Here is a 17,307-nt window from a genome sequence, read left to right as displayed (position 1 = left end):
ACAATAAATTTTATTGTGCAAAATTTTGATTTCATAGAATTTGTTGTAAACCTATTCATTAATTTCCTTTATTTAACGTCGGTCTCTGTTCCGCAATCTAGTGCCAATCACCGATGGACATCGATTGCCATCCATTGACGGCAATCGAATGTGCAGGAAGGCAGCTTCCACGCCTGCCTAGGATATCGCACCCATTCAACACACATGACACATGGGGCGGGACCAACGGCTTTACTTCCCTTCCGAAGGAAGACGTGACTAGAGATTTTTATGGCTCAGAAAAATCCCACCGACCTCGGCTGGGATTGAACCCAAACCCATTGGGATGAGAAAGTAGTCCCGCTTACCACTACACCGCTGGCGCCGGTGACTTGTAAATCTATTGTGCACAGCAGAAAATAAATTTTAATATTACATCCAAGAAGATGCACTTCAATCATGTCGAAAATCTCATGTATTTTTTATGGCCACAAAAATAAACAAATGCAGTAAAAGCAGCGTAATGTCTGTTCATGCATTGTATTAATGATAATTTTGTCCTTTTTGCCAAGCAATATTACACCATATTTTTGACACGATTGAAGTGCATCCACTTTGATGTGACATCAAAATTATTTTTTTGCTGTGTGGTGACTATTTGATTATTTGACTACTACAACAGAATTACAATAAGATTAATTGTCAACAATAGAACCTATTGTATTTTGTTGATATTTTATTGTAATTTTATGGTTCTTTTTATTCGGTTCGCTTCTTCTACTGCCATAGTTGCCATCGTTACCGGTCGTTATCGTATCAATTATTCAAAACATAACTAATTGGATTGATATTTTTAAAACCTTATTCCTATCTCCAACAGTGGGTTCCGTTCGCTCTGGTTAATCATGCAAAAGAGACACAGATTTTTTTTTTTCAAATTTCTGCGATATATAATGCACACGTTATTAAGGCTACATTTGGCGTAAATTTAAACGATATTTCGTGTAAATTTAAACGCAATTTCTAATAATCCAGCAGTGTTGCATACAAGCTTGTAAACAATTTCGATGTTTCTGCCGACTATGGCTTAACGAAGGGAGATATTACGCGAAGGTTAAAATTTAGACTTTAGACTGTGTTTATTCGTGATTTTAAATTAAATTGTTGTTAAAGAAGTTATCTTTCACATAAATTTCAATACTTAATAGTATTAGGTATTGCAATTTAAGTATTAATACTTCCTTGAGTGGCAGGCCCATTGCCATCCCTCCCCAAGCAACTCAGCTTGTCATAAACTGGTTTACATAACTTATATATGACAATCTCATCGGTGAAAATATACTTCTAGTAACATATATTCAACTCATTTATAGCGAAAAAAGCGCAAGAGGTGGGATCTATATATAACATATAGTTATATATAAATTTAATCCTTCCTACAAATGGCATTTGTTCATACTCCCATCATGATTGTGGGGAATTTTATTGTGCGAATAAAGTGTATAAGCTGAGATTCCGTACTCAAAACTTTTGTTCGGTTGAACATTTATAGTGAATCATTACATTCTACTTCATAAAAATTGATTGGCTCTTAGAAAAAGCTTGATACAATAAATTGAATTGTACAAAAAATTCTGTATAAAATTTCCCAGTTTCGAAAACTTCAAATTTTTAGCAAAACAAACCGAATTTCAACCTTTTTTTGATTATCATACTTTTCTCTTCTTCATAACGTCAATGGGATGTTGAAAGCACAACTGAAAGTTTTTATTTTATTCTATATTTTGCTTCATCGGTCAGCCATATTGCAATTTGTAGAAAATATCTAGAAATGAAATAATTGTTATCAAAACATGTTTACAACACGAAAAACAAGAACATTACTTGTATCATATATTGAAGTTATAATTCGGTTTTGCATTTCTCAATTACTTGTTTATAACACATTTATAACTGATTGTTTTGATGAAAACTTCCTAGCCTTATATACAACATGTTTTCATATGTTATATTTGGAAACATGAATAGAACTGAAATATAGCTGTTATAACATGTTATAAATAAGTTACATTCTAGATGTATTCATGTTTGCTCATGGTTCTAAATCTTACATATGAAAACATGTTGTATATAAGGCTAGCAAGTTTTCACCAAATAATATCAGTTATAAATGTGTTGTAAACAGGTAATTGTGTCGTGCAATACCGATTTATAACTTCAAGATAACAACTGCCTGTAAGAAAGGTTGAATACTTCACAAACAACAATACACCGGGTTTAAAACAAGATGTTTTCTAAGCAATCAATATATAACTTATTTACAACTGGGATTTGTTACATTTTTCATAAACGATGTTGCAAGTGTTACTTGGGTCGTGAGGGACAGTTTGACCCCATCGTGAGATGATGTAGTTTGGCTGGTTTGTTACGATTCCTCGTGAAAGACATCTTCATTCGTTTGTCGTTTTTTTAAACTGAACAGTTTGTATTTTTAATTAGGGGAAACGCTCCTATAGTTGCGGTACGTTAGTAGCATTAGGTTCCCATAGTTGTGTACGGAGTCTCCATACACAACTATAGGAACCTAACGCTTCTAACGTACCGCAACTATAGGAGCGTTTACCCTACACATCGATCGATTTATTTATTTTTTCAACCAAATCTGTAAAAACTTCTACGTGTGTAGATGCGGCTTACATTTATCCGCAAATGATCCTAGACAAAAGCTGATTTCGAAACTTAAAGGTTGCTCTCATCAAGGTGTTATAATATGTTAAATTAGTAATTCAACCATGTTTTGTCTATGGCACCACAACGCCCCAACTCCCCTGCCCACGCTCGCATCGCCAATATACTATCAAAGCTGCAGCACCATACTATACTCACCATGGCCTTGATGATCAAGAGAATGTTATATCTTTCTTTTATTTAACGTCGGTCCCTGTTCCGCAATCTAGTGCCAATCACCGACGGACATCGATTGCCATCCATTGACGGCAATCGAATGTGCAGGAAGGCAGCTTCCACACCTGCGTAGGATATCGCACCCATTCATCAACACACATGGGCCGGGACCATCGGCTTAACTTCCCTTTCGAAGGAAGACGTGACTAGAGATGTTTATGCCTCAGAAAAATCCCACCGACCTGGGCTGGGATTAAACCCAGACCTATTGGGGTGAGAAAGCAGTCACGCTTACCACTACACCACAAGCGCCGGCAGCCAAGAGAATGTTGTCATGCACGGTTTGAAAAATTCATGTAAAATTCTGCGATATATAGCGCATATAAAATTAACACTATATATGGCATAAATTTTACACGATATTTCGTGTAAATTTAAGCGCAATATCGCTTAAATTGACAATACTGTATGAAAGCTTGTAAACGATTTTGTTGTTTATGCCAACTGTAGCTCAAAATTAAACGAGGGGAGATTTTACGCGACAGTTAAAGTTCAGATTTTTTTCTGTTTGTATTTCAAGGTTTACTTGAAATTAAGAAAATTTTAATGTAGAAGTAATTATTTATATCAACAATCATGATTTTTCAAATGCGCAATCACATTTATTTTAAGCATATTTCACCATATTTGACAAGTTTAGATTATAGATCGTGAAAATTAATGAGACATGTCATGCAATATTCCATATATTGTATGCAACTGTCCAATTTTGTTTGCAACATTTCTTGCAAACTGCTAGTTTACGTGAAAAGGAAGTTTACATGTATCAATGTTTGCATGCATGGATGTTAGCATCGCCAGTAAAATTCAGAGATTTTTGGTGTGCACTATTCAAAACAGATGGATTAGAAGTGTGTTGCATTTTAATGTGATGTAAATTGCTTGTTCTGCAAAGTAATCATCAAAAACAAAAGTTATGACTTCTTCCTTAGGGGCTGTTCATAAACTACGTAGACAGATTTTTTTGGATTCTTGATCCCCCCCCCCTCTCCCTGCGTGGACAAATGTCCATACAATTTTTTTTTAATTTTTATGGGCTGTGGATAATTGTAACCCCCCCCCCCCCACATCCACACCTCCTAAACTGTCTACGTAGTTTATGAACAGCCCCTTATCAACCAGATCCAACGAAGACAACGGCAGCAGCACACCCCAATACTCCAGTATCGAATCCCAAATCAGACCCATTAAAAAAGGCATTTGTAAGCTCCACCCTCTGGCAGACTTGTTTATATATTTGTCGATCATTTTTAGAATCGGTATAGCAGAAGTCGATAGAGCACAATATTTGTAACACATTGAACTATGATGTGTAAAGCATTTGATATCACAGACAGACACATAGAATTCAAATGTGTCACAATACGAATCAATAGTGTTGAGGCATGGTATAAGATTCACACATAAAATGGATGTGTATTACAATAAGTTCGAAATTAAGTGTGAGACACATGATGTAGACGTGTGAAATTTGTAGAGTGTACATTCATTGCATTAATTTTCATTCTACCGGTTTAATCCACAGGCGAGGAAAAAAACGAGTCACGAGAATGGTAGTAGTCGTGGTTTTAGCGTTTGCGATATGTTGGTGCCCTATTCAGGTAAGTTTTATTTTCCACCTTATGCAATATTTATATAATATACGATTGTATGGCAAAAGGTCGAAAGAAAGACAAATCGACGAATGACAAAAGATCAAAATAATCAAAGATAGTCAAAAGGTCTAATGATGAAAAGGGGGCCTACGACCTGCATGGACAAAAGGTCGAATGATGAGAAGATCAAATGAAAACTTGCCACAAAAGATCGGATGGACAAAGATCGAATGGACAAAATATCGGACGGACAAAAGATCAAAAGGACAAAATGGCGTATGGTATGATAAGGGGGGCATACGGTCGAATGAACTGAAGGTCGAATGATTAAAAGAGAGACAAAAAGTGAAATGATTCAGAGGGACATAATAAAAAGGTCGAGTTGACAAAATGTCGAATGACGAAAGGTCTAAGGTACAAAATGTCGAATGGACAAAAGGTCAAATAAAGAGAAGGGGGACAGAAGGTCGAATGAACAAAAAATGATTTAAAAAGGAACAAGAAAAAGTCGAATGGATAAAACGTCGAATGATTTAAAGAGGGACAAATGTCTAATGATGAAAAGGGGCAAAAGGTCACATGGACAAAAGGTCAAATGATGCGAAGGTAGACAAAAGGTTGAATGAAGTTCGCAAAAATATACTAAAGTTCGCAGAACGCCCCTAAGGTTTGTTGAATTTTACTGAAGTTTAGAATTTTACTCAAGTTTAAAAAACTTGTGTCGGAAAATCGGAATCCGATTGCAACCCGTCAAAAATATGTCTACCAATTCCGACTCCGACTTCGGAATAGTAAATTTATAAGAACGTTTGTTAATTTTGTATGATTAATTAGTTTTAAATTAAATATAAAATGCTTACAGCATAGCATCGAAATACGACTAGTTAGCTCAAAAATCACGGTATTTTTATTAGGGCCTCTAATTGTTCTTCAGAATCATTTATCAAAATATATTATTAGAAAAATTTAAAGATTCTGAGAAGCACATTTATCATGTTGCAAAATAGACGACATAATGACATGGACATAGATGACAAACTTTGATGTCGTGTTTAACGATCCACATAGCGGTATTACATCGGTAAAAAAATAGATGCGGATGATTTCCATGACTTCAAGCCATGAACATTAATCCGTTAGTGATATGTTTCGGAAAACCTGACCGATTTTCTTACAGTAATATCGCGAGAAATATCGAGCTCTACTACATAGAACATTTTACAAAGATCATAATCCGGATCCTGATCCATGAAGTTATTAAATTCCCAGTAATGCCTGGTAAATTACCTTTTCGTGATGCGTTACTGGAATTAAGATCTACGAAAGAAGCCTAGTCCGAATTACTTCAAACTGTTCCCCTAGGATTGTTTTGTAATCAAAGGAACACATAATAGTCCTCTTTACTAGTTATGCCCTGTTGAGCCCTTTCACTATTGCAATGCTTGGTTACATTCTTGCCAAGACAATGAGTCTGATAAAGCATAATAAACAAATGTATCAATAGCAAATTTTCATTATGTCGAAAGTAACATTCGCACCGATCCGAGAAAAATAAAATTTTGTATTAATGACCGAAAAGTTATTCATATTTCCTTCTCATAGTGATAGTAATGTTTAACATATTTAACAGGGTTTTAATCATCGCAAGCTTTCATGCTACTGTTTACTGTTTTTTGAGTCTAAAGTTATAACACGTCGTTTGATGGCCCGCTAATGTTGCTTAAGTCAAAGTGTATTTACCAGGATATTCGGGAGAATTATAAATCACGTCTCCTCCATCTTAACAACAATCAGTTCAATTTATTCACTTTAATAATGAGAAAGCGAAACGACGAACGTACACTTTTCACGAGTTTCTCTGCGCTGCTACTCAAGACAAACGGCATCTTTATAGAAATCGGATGATTTGACTGGTAAATAAATGTAAAAATGGGATGTGATCCTATATTCGGACAGTAGGGGGAAATGTATGCAATGTCGGCCTAAATGCCCCTAATTTGGGCCCATACATAAATTCATCAATCGACTAAATTTTCAAGCGACCAAAAATAACCCATTACTACCGTCCCGATGACGCGTTCATCTAGATAAAATTGATAAATAGCAGATTTTTAGCGATGGGCCCAATCTTAGATCCATAGGCCAACATTAGAGCCATTTCCCCTATATATTTAGTGTAATAGCAGGACCTTTGTTACTTTCGACGTAATGAAAATTTGCTCTTGATATAAACAATCACGAATGACGCTTGTGTGGGTCGAAACATTGTAATAAAACACATCATTTGATTAAGTGCGATCCCAGAAGAACCTAAATCTATTAGATTTGATTGCATTTGTCTTTCAAATAGTCTGTTTCAATCAAATCTAGAGCATCCAGATCTATTTAACTTGATTGAGGAATTGAGAGAATTCGAGTTTATCCAATTTGTGACTAGATAATATGTAAACTTTGTATGAGTATCAATTCAACAAATTATGTTAATTCACCCTGATATTTTCGGCGGAGGTTCAACAACACGTGAAAAAATGCATAAGTCAATAGAGCCATGAGGCAATTATTCAGAAAGTTTATTTCTATGCGTGGAAAATCCATGGGGATGCTAATTTGATTCTACTTTCCCTTCACAGGTCATTCTGATGCTAAAGGCCTTTGAGGTGTATGAAGTCACACACGCTAGCATCATCATCCAAATCGTGGCGCACGTACTGGCGTACACCAACTCGTGCATCAATCCCGTGTTGTACGCTTTCCTATCGGATAATTTCCGGAAAGCATTCCGCAAGGTGAGTAACAACGGAACGAGCTGCAGACATTCGACCAGCGCACATCCACGGTGGTAAAAATTTATTTATTTTTTATTAAGCACTTTCACAACGTCTAATTGAATCATTAGTTTAAATTGGTTTAGGCTGCTTGAAATTAATTTATTGCTTTAAAACGCTCATAAAAAAACGGTCATTTTTGGGGTAAAATTTTCCACTGTGCGGTACATATGTAAGACTTGAAGTACTATACCTCGCAGGCTTGATGTGCGCTGGTTGGGATGTAATGTTGAGGATGGATTTAATTTAATAATTTCTCTCCCCCGCGTTCAAACTCATTTGTTTGTTCTATTACGCAACACATCGCAACGTTGAACAGTGTGGTGTCGGTCTGGAGTTGTAATTGATAAAGATTATTTTTCTCTGATTTATCTTTGTGCTGCAATCCCGATGGACTTTGAACCAGGTGGTATGGTGTGGAAAGCCTCCCTCGCTCATGCCACAGGGCGGTCCTCAGACGAAAACCACCCGTACTGGTAATGGGACATCTAATGCGGATGTTTTGTGAGTGGAAGTTGGTGATAGCAAACTTGTTGAAAAGTACATCGAAATTACTAGTGTGTAGGATAACCACTTGCCTGGGCCTGATGCATTGTAAATAGCTAGCATAAATCATCCAAACAGTAGATTAGATATATGTGACTACCACAACAAGTTGGCTTTCGATTGGAAGCACAAAGTGTGCTACCATCACAGTATCAATAAGGGATTTCTCAGAATCTTGCTATGTGTACGACTAGCAAACAGAAAACCATGAAGGATAGATTGTTCACCCGAAGCTTCATAGTAAAAGTGATTGAACTTGACAAATCATTCAAACAAACTGATGTATATACGTCTACATTGTGCTCAAAAATCCTGGAACAATCCTACGGTCATATTGAATTTCCTTTCTGTTGATTACAATCACCACCGTCCGTTCAGGTTTGTATCATATGATATGATTCATATTATCTATCTAACAGTAAGCTGACACGTGCCCTTCTACGGTCGTACAGTAAAAATAACCACACCGGTGAAGAAGTGTTTCATATACGGGTTCAAAACATTGTCCTTCTGATAAAGGTACCATACAACTGAAGAACAAACAGGCTTTGATTGTTTTCAACCCATATTGGATTTTATAGTTGCAGTAAACTTCATGGAGAGGGATGGTGAGGGGTATCCCCTCACCAAGGTTAGTGGGGGGGGGGGGGTATACCCCTCACCATCCCTCTCCAACGGGGGAGTTTGATAAAGAGAGATGATCAAACCGATTTGTACCTTCCTTAAAAAAAGTTGTCCTAGCTCGCTATTCTACTATCTATATGCAATTTTAACACTGCCGTACTCTAACGGAACTATCAACTCTATACTTTCATCTCCTCATCTATCGTATAAAAAATAGCACTTTAGTCTGTTATTTGAAATTAGCATCTTCAACTACACTTAAGTCTGTTATTTGAAATTAACATCTTCAACTATATAAACAAAAATGTGAAAGTCATTACTGATTTCTGTAAAGGTCAGAAGGTTCGGAAGTCGGAAGTAAGACTTCCGAATTTGGTGCTGGCGCCACAATATTGAGCTTGAAGTAAAATAATCGTACATTTCATAGTTGGCATGAGGTAACCGTTCTCAATTTACGTAACGCACATTTTATAAGTGCAATCGGTGTTTTGATGGAGAGCAATCAGCATGGCCTCAACAAGCAGAAGACCTCGGCTCGTGAAGCATTTGACAAGCTGAAGGACCACTTCGAGAAACCAACACTGACGTCAATGGTATCGTAGCCTGATTACGAAACGTTACAGCGAAGGCGAGGACATGGAGAAGCACGTGAACGAAATGGAGGAAGTTATCGACCGTCTGTCCGTGGCAGGGCTGAAGCTGGACGAGAAGCTGCAAGTTGCGTTGGTGCTTAATAGTCGTCCTAAGTATTTCAACACTCTGATGACCAAGTTAGAGAGCAAGCAGAGCTCCTTAAAAACCATGCTGATCGACGAAGTGACGAAACAAGGAAACTACAACACGGTAGCAGTTGTGTTCAGTGGTTTGTACGTCATAAAAATCACCCACAACGTTTTGAAGACCGAGGTTAAATCGCACACGTAAAACTGCCAACACACGTGGCACAGGAAGGTGGTCACCAAGATAACGATGCCGTCCAGGAGTTGTTCAGAAGGATGTTGGTAACCGGCATGAAAATCAAAGACTGTGATACGGTATGTTTGCGAGTTCTCCCAAGAAGGAACATTTGCGAGACTTCCGTTTCCGAAGAAGTCCAAGATATGATCTAAGGAGTTTTTCAACGTCTTCCACGTGGACGTATGTGGTCCAATGAAGAACGTCACACCAGGGCGATGTCGGTACCGTTCCGATTCAAATTTCGGACACTTTCATTTTTAATTAAATATTACATCCAGTTAGAAACAAAGTAATAATGTTAGATGATCGTGGAGGGCACTAGTCAAAAAAATTTAAAATTTACAAGACATGTGGATCATATTCGACCGAGATAATCAACTTTTAAAAGTGTCCGAAATTCGAGTTTAAGTGTCCGAAATTTGAATCGGCACGGTACTATCTCGTCATCACTGACGATTATTTTCGCTAAATAACCGTGTTTTTTCCTGTGGGTAAAATCTGATGCTGAGGAGAAGCTAATAAATTTTGTGATAGAGGTGAAGAAGACGTTCGGCAGACCGCCGAAGGTTGTTCGTTCCGATAATGGTAGTGAGTTCAAGAACAGGTGGATGGAGAGTTTTTTCAAGAAAGACGGCATCAGGCAGCCGTTCAATACACCCCACACCCTGCAACAAAACGGGACAGCAGAATGCAAGAACCACTCTTTGAACAAAATGGCACGGTGTATGCTGCTGGATGCCTTTTGACGAGGTACTGAGCTGGAACATATCTAACTATCTTCAAAATCGACTACCTACCAAGTCATTGGAGGTGTGATCTCGAAGCAGGTATAACCACTTTTCTCCAAAATGGGTGAAATTGTACTCATTAATGGGTACTTTTAAGTTACAGTGTGGTGGGGAGAAAAACTGGACCTGGGCTACCTCCAAGTTTTTGGAGCAGACGCTTACGTGTGGATCCTGAAGCAAAATTGAATCAAGTTGGATACAGCAGCGCAGAAGATGACTTTCGTTGGTTATTTAGTGTAACAAAAAGCGTACCGATTCATGGACAGAAGCACCGGACACATTATCAATAGACGAGATACTCGATTCTTGCCGACATGTAGCTTCCAGGGTGAAGACGATAACAATGGAAGTATAATTGACTTACCGCAGGTTGTACTTCACGCAAACCAAAAAATTGTTACTTTCAATGTTAGTTCCATTTCGTATCATCCTCGGTAGCGAATACCGCATATAAGCTGGCCTGGCAGATGCAATGGTTATTTTTTTATTCGTTGGATTACATCTTTCGGCAACATATTGGGGGTGCAATTTAAAAAACCCAAAATCGAAAGCATTACGAAAAATGGTCAGATGGATTTTAATTCTAAACAAGCCAAACGATTGGAAATTTTTCTACGAATCTACTAAAATGAACACTTTATCAATTTTCAATAGGTCACTATTGAAAATTACACAAATTTCCAACTATTGCAATGGTGATCAAAATCATTGCCTGCAAAAAGCGCTTTCCTTAACACAGATTTAAAAAACAAATACCATCCGGTCTCACTGAACGGTGCTTATTCAATCACCGTGTTTGGTGGTTTTGTCGGTCATAATCAGCAGCAGCAGCAGCAGCAGTGCTTTAGGCGCGTGGCTTTGAACATTGTTCTCCAGTACACAACGAAAAGCTGCCCGCAAGTAGTAAGCTGCAGCCCACATGAGCGTCCATTCACCGAAGGAGGAAGAAGCCGCACCGCTACTGATCGGAATCAGAAGCTCTTCGTGAGTCGCTGTGGGCCATCTATGCCAAGTGCGTCACTCTCGTTCCAAACAACATACAGCTCACCAGCCTCATCTGTGTTGATCACCCTAATAGCTCAGCATAACTCAACCATCACGACAAAACGACCACCATAAATTTTTATTTTCTGGACATTTGTCAAGGTCATCAATCGGAAGTCGGTCGTGGCATGAAAGTGGTTTGAATTCGATCCAGAGATGATGGATTTTAATTCTTAATATGCCAGACGATAGGAAATTTTCTGCGAATCTGTTAAAATTAAGATTTTATCATTTTTCAAAGTGACACTATTGAAAATTGCACGAATGTGCAACTGTTGCTATGATAATTAAAATTATCAAAATTGCTTTCCCTTACACAGCTATCTATGCCCTCGTTCCTAACAACATACTGTTCGCCAACCTCATCTGTGTTGAACACACTAATAGCTCAGAATTACTCAACCATCCCGACAAAACTTTTCAGGACCACCATAAGTTATTGTTGCTTAAGATTTAATTTTAATTGAACGTTCGCTCGCCTAGCTGCCAGCCACATCACCCCCAAAGCTCTTTGATAATGTACCCAGTGATCAAACGTATAAGGTGTGCGTACCAGTCAAATTCAATTAACAAAAATTACTTGTAATTTTGTCAGCAGTTACAGTTGGAAACAAATTACTCACGAAAATTTTAAACCATTAAAGAAAATCCAAAAGAAAAGTTATAGAAATTATCGTGGATTTTTAACAAAAAAAAAAAATGTTTTCATATTTGGAAATTTATCAGCTTTTTTTCGGTAAAAATTTCAAGGTGGTATCTTATACCGTTTTTGAGATATGCCCGAAATACTGATGACCGGTCTAGCGCACTTCTTTAAAAAAATCAAATTGTTCTTTCTCCTCGCACATCGTCCGTATGTGTAGCAGCTTAAATACATACCTACCCATCTATATTATAATAAAATCAAATTAAATTATATTAAAATCAAGGGGTCGGCCGAGTTGAAACATATAAATCAAACGATCTGGTCGACATCATGAATTACGCACCTCACTTTACCTCAGCTAACTGACGCTTCCACTTCGCTGATCGTCTCTCCAGTTTGTGAGCCATTTAGCTCCCAGCGTCGCGTTCTACTCGGTTAACCCCGGTAGTAGATTCAGCCTACTCTGACGGAGAGTTCTCCCAACTTCGGCTTTCACTTCGCACTTGTGTGAGCACATTATTACTTTCTAGTTGGTCTTCTCACCATTTTCGCTGCAGCGCTGACATGATCTGCGTTACTGCTCTGCTGACAGCGTTAAAGGTGCCCTCCTCTCGACACATTTCTTCGACGACATTCTCCGCGGTAAGGGCGAGAATATCCTCTCGCACAGCATCAAATCTAGGACATTCGAAGACCACGTGCCCTGGTGATTCTTCCACATTCCCACACTCCGGACAGAAGGGTGACATTGTGCGTCCGAACCGATGCAGATACTTCTTGAAGCAGCCATGAACAGACAAGAACTGCGTCAAGTGGAAGTTTACTTCTCCATGCTCTACGTTGGGCGCTTCAACACGGGAGTGAAATATGGATGCGCAACGGAGTTGGGCGCTTCACGAGGTCAAAAGAATCGGTATTATGTAGCCTGTGTGTCCATCTACCGTTCTCTGCTGCATCTCACTCCTGCTGCCACTTAGCCATCGACACCGTTCTCACCATTTTTCTTACTCCTCTGGTTTCTCTCGTCATATAGCACTCGTAGTCCTCCGCCAAGGTGATGCCGATTGGGATCATACTAACATCACTTCTGTTTTTTTCTTTTTCTTTTTATCTCTTTATTTGTTCCAAATTCAAAATAAATTATTGTTTTGGACATTTGTTCTAAAGTCTCAACATTCGAAATTCTATGTACCACGGTAGTACTAAATATAACAGGGAGGCAACTTCAAAATGCTTTTTTCCTGGTGGTGCACAGCGTAAAACATGGCCGGTCTAAAAATTTGTTTAAATATTAGAAGTTTATTCGTCAGGCAATGTTTGGATTTCCTGTTTATAAGAGGATACAAACATTTTATATATTTGTTACATTTGGCTTGAATGACCTTAATGTGATCTTTAAAAGTTAATTTTTGGTCAAGTACTAATCCAAGATATTTCACTTGGTTTGACCAGGAAATTGGAACTCCGTTCATAGTGACTATGGGACTACTACTAGGTTTCAAAAAGAAAGCTCTGGGCTTATGTGGAAATATTATAAGTTGAGTTTTGGAAGAGTTGGGAGAAATCTTCCATTTCTGTAAATAAGAAGAGAAAATATCTAAACTTTTCTGCAGTCTGCTACAAATAACACGAAGACTTCTTCCTTTAGCGGAAATGCCTTAGTCATCAGCAAACAAAGATTTGTGGCAACCCTGAGGCAAATAATTATAAGTAACATTGCAAGTTTTATAGAGGTTTTAAATCATTCTACAAGCCTAATTCATGGTCTACAGAACCCTCATAAAGCCAAAATTGTTACTTAGGAAGGGAGGTCCGAAGTGAAAATGTTATACAATATAGGCCCAAGAGAAACTCCTGATCTAACAGGTAGTCGTTCAGATTTGGAATTTTGATAATTTACTTGCAGAGTTCTGTCAGTTAAATATTTTGAACTAATTTCATAATAACTATAGAGTGGAAAATTGAACTTTTTCAATTTAGCAATCACTTTAGCTTCATGTCAAACACTATCGAATGCTTTTTCTATGTCTAGAAAAGAAACTCCAGATTTGTTTGAACGAATTAAATTGGTAACTCTTAAGAGTGTAAGAGTAGTTGAATGCCCATGGCGAAATCCAAACTGCTCATCTGCAAAAATTGAGTTCGTGTTGATGTGAAGCATCATTCTATTTAAAATTATCTTTTCAAAAAGTTTACTTATTGAAGAAAGCAAACTTATTGAACAGTAGCTAGAAGCTTCAGCTGGATTTTTATCCGGCTTCAAAATTGGAACAACTTTTGCATTTTTCCATTTATCAGGAAAGTATGCCAAATGGAAACATCTGTCAAATAATTTTACCAAGAAAGACAAGGTACTCTCTGGGAGTTTTTTTTTATGAGAATATAGAAAATTCCATCATCACCTGGAGCTTTCATATTATGAAACTTTTTAGTTATAAATCTTATTTCGTCCAAATCAGTTCCCCAGGAATCATCAAAAATACTTTCTCGAGATAAAATATTCCGATAATCCCGAGCAACCTGATTCTCAATAGGACTAGTTAGACCCAAACTGAAATTATGGAAACTCTCGAATTGCTTAGCAAGTTTCTGAGCTTTTTCCGAATCTTTGATCAAAATTTTACCACCTTCTTTAAGCGCTGGAATAGGCTTTTGTGTGTTTTTTTTTAATTTTTGTGAGTTTCCAAAAGGCATGCAATGGGTAACGGACAAAATGAAACTGTGTACATCTTTTCGGCTAAAGCTGTCACACAGCAACGAGCATGAGGATGAAGTGACCGCTCCTTCGGAGACAGTAGATGTAGGTTAGCACGTTTTGCCAATGTTCTCGCCAGCTGCAACAAGAGACGCTCCTTCGTCGGTAGGATCCAGCCAACACGCTTCACTACTATTTTCAACAGCTTCAACGATGGAAACTTCATCCTCTCCACTGCGTCCTAGCAAGAAGTACGGTCGACTTAGTTCGCTCTCCGCTATTTTGGAAGTTTTCTCGCTATTCGCTTGATTTAAATTGTCAGTTTTTTCTCGCTTAGAGTTCCCAGCTAAATAATTAACTAAAAGTGAGTTTTTTTTTCTGAGAAGAAAGTGTGTTTTCGGCATCATCGGAAGGAAAATTGTTTTTACGATTGCCAATTCGCCAACCATTTTGCGCACCATCGGTGCATGGTAACGCATACCTGCACACGGATCATCGTCATCGAGTGTCAGCATCTGCCTCCGCATTTACACCGCTCATCTATCATCGTGTGTTCAGCTGAGTGCCGACCCTCACATAAGCACAATCCAACGAAGACCGCCCGCACACGCTGATCGAAGATCATCCACGCTGCGCGTCGCTCCGCTGCTGCCGTTTAAACGCTCGGTGGTAGTAGTATAGGATTATCAGATAAGTTTTTGTTCTTGTTTCTCTCTTTCGCCCACAGTTAAATTTTAAGTTTGTGTTCTGTGTTTGTAGTTTTTTTTTTGTGTATTGTGTCCGAGTGATTATCGTTTCAGTGGTAGAGCGTTTTTCGCTCCCACTAGTACGGCAAAATGGACGCAAGACGAAATGGACGTTTTGTCGGAAGATTACACCACTTTGCCACGCGATGGCAAGAAGGGTCGAAAACGTACGTCATCTATCCCTGGTTCATCGTCTCAGTCTGGCAAAGGACAGGCTCAGATAAACCCCCGATCGCGAGCCTATCCAGATGACTCGACTGGCCCATGGGTTGTCTACTTTCAGCCAAGAAACAAACCTTTGAATGTAATGCAAATTACTAATGATCTGACGAAGCGATACTCGGCCGTGACTGAAATCACGAAGGTTAGGCACAATAAACTTCGTGTCTCCGTCTCTAACCTGAAGCAGGCTAACGAGATTGCTGCCTCCCAGCTCTTCACACTCGAGTACAGAGTTTACATCCCAGCTCGTGATGTGGAGATCGAAGGTGTGGTCACCGAGGCGAGTCTGACCCCAGAGATCTTGGAGAAGCAGGCGGTTGGCCGTTTCAAGAACCGTTTGCTTCCTCCGGTGAAGATACTGGATGTCCAAAAACTGGGCTTAGTATCTGTCAGCGAGGGTAAAAAGAGTTTTACCCCCACAGACTCGTTCCGTGTGACCTTTTCTGGTTCAGCCCTTCTTCACTACATCGAGCTGGGAAAACTTCGACTACCTGTGCGTTTGTTCGTTCCCCGGGTCATGAACTGCCAAAACTGTAAGCAGTTGGGACATACGGCCTCCCACTGTGGCAGCAAGGCACGCTGTTCCAAATGCGGAGAGAAGCATGGGGATGACACCTGTGCAGCTACCGCACCAAAATGCGTGTACTGTAAGGGAACTCCTCATGGTATCTCGTCGTGCCCGGTGTACAAACAACGCGGGGAGAAATTACAACGCTCACTTAAGGAACGTTCCCGGAAGTCTTTTGCAGAAATGCTTAAGACGGCCACGCCATCGACCAACGACAAAAATCCCTTTTCTCTTTTGTCAGATGACGAGACTGACTCTGACTTGGCTGAGGAGGGAACTTCTTTCTGTTTTTCAGCACGGAAACGAAAACGCATCCGTTCGCGGAAAGTTGAGAATGAAGAACCCCAAATCAGCTTGCACAAATCAAGGAGTGGTGGAAAAAAGGAAGTTTCTACTCCTCCTGGATTCAGAAGAACTGACTATACCCAGGATTTTCCACCTCTCCCGGGGACATCCAAAACCCCTGATGTCCCATTTTTAAGAACAGAAGCCCCTTCTTCATCTGGGTTGTTCTCATTTGATAAAATTGTGGACGATATTCTCAAGTACCTGAATATTTCTGATCCTCTCAAAAGCATTGTTCTGGCAATGCTTCCTACTGTGAAGACCCTCTTGAAGCAATTGACATTGAAGTGGCCCCTCATTGCAGCAATCATTTCCTTCGATGGATAATTTTCCAAACGAGGTCGGAGATTTGATCACTATTCTACAGTGGAATTGTCGAAGTCTTATTCCTAAATTAGACTCTTTTAAGTTTTTAGTTCACAATAATGATTGTGATGCATTTGCTCTTTGTGAAACTTGGCTCTCTTCAGATATAGATCTTCCTTTTTATGATTTTAACATTATTCGACTGGATCGTGAGGATTCGCGTGGAGGAGGGGTACTTTTGGGGATCAAAAAGTGCCATTCTTTCTATAGAGTGAATCTTCCACAATTTACAGGTATTGATTTTGTCGCATGTCAGGCTATTATTAAAGGTAAGAGCCTTTGTATTGCTTCTGTTTATATTCCTCCTAGAGCCGTTGTTAATCGAAAACAACTTTCAGATATATTTTCAGTACTTCCTGCTCCACGGTTGATTATGGGAGATTTTAATTCCCACGGT

At 38.9% G+C, this 17,307-nt stretch overlaps 1 protein-coding gene across 1 annotated transcript in view; it reads left to right on the top strand.

Annotated features, from left to right (window-relative positions):
• Nucleotides 1–8,477, top strand: part of AstA-R1 (allatostatin A receptor 1) — a 45,791-nt gene extending 37,314 nt beyond the window's left edge. Inside the window, exons 7-9 of the mRNA XM_065228614.1 lie at nt 4,469–4,544; nt 7,169–7,324; nt 7,770–8,477. Coding sequence (XP_065084686.1) covers nt 4,469–4,544; nt 7,169–7,324; nt 7,770–7,871 — 334 coding nt within the window. The 3' untranslated portion in view covers nt 7,872–8,477. The remainder of the gene's footprint in view (nt 1–4,468; nt 4,545–7,168; nt 7,325–7,769) is intronic.
• The last annotated feature ends 8,830 nt before the right edge of the window (nt 8,478–17,307 follow it).

Source organism: Ochlerotatus camptorhynchus, unplaced genomic scaffold, assembly GCF_037179485.1.
Source record: "Ochlerotatus camptorhynchus isolate MF236.1 unplaced genomic scaffold, CSIRO-AGI_Acam_v1.1 ptg000295l, whole genome shotgun sequence".
Lineage (NCBI taxonomy): Eukaryota > Metazoa > Arthropoda > Insecta > Diptera > Culicidae > Ochlerotatus > Ochlerotatus camptorhynchus.
The sequence above is the reverse complement of the archived record's forward strand: the minus strand, read 5'-3'. Positions and strand labels throughout refer to the sequence as shown.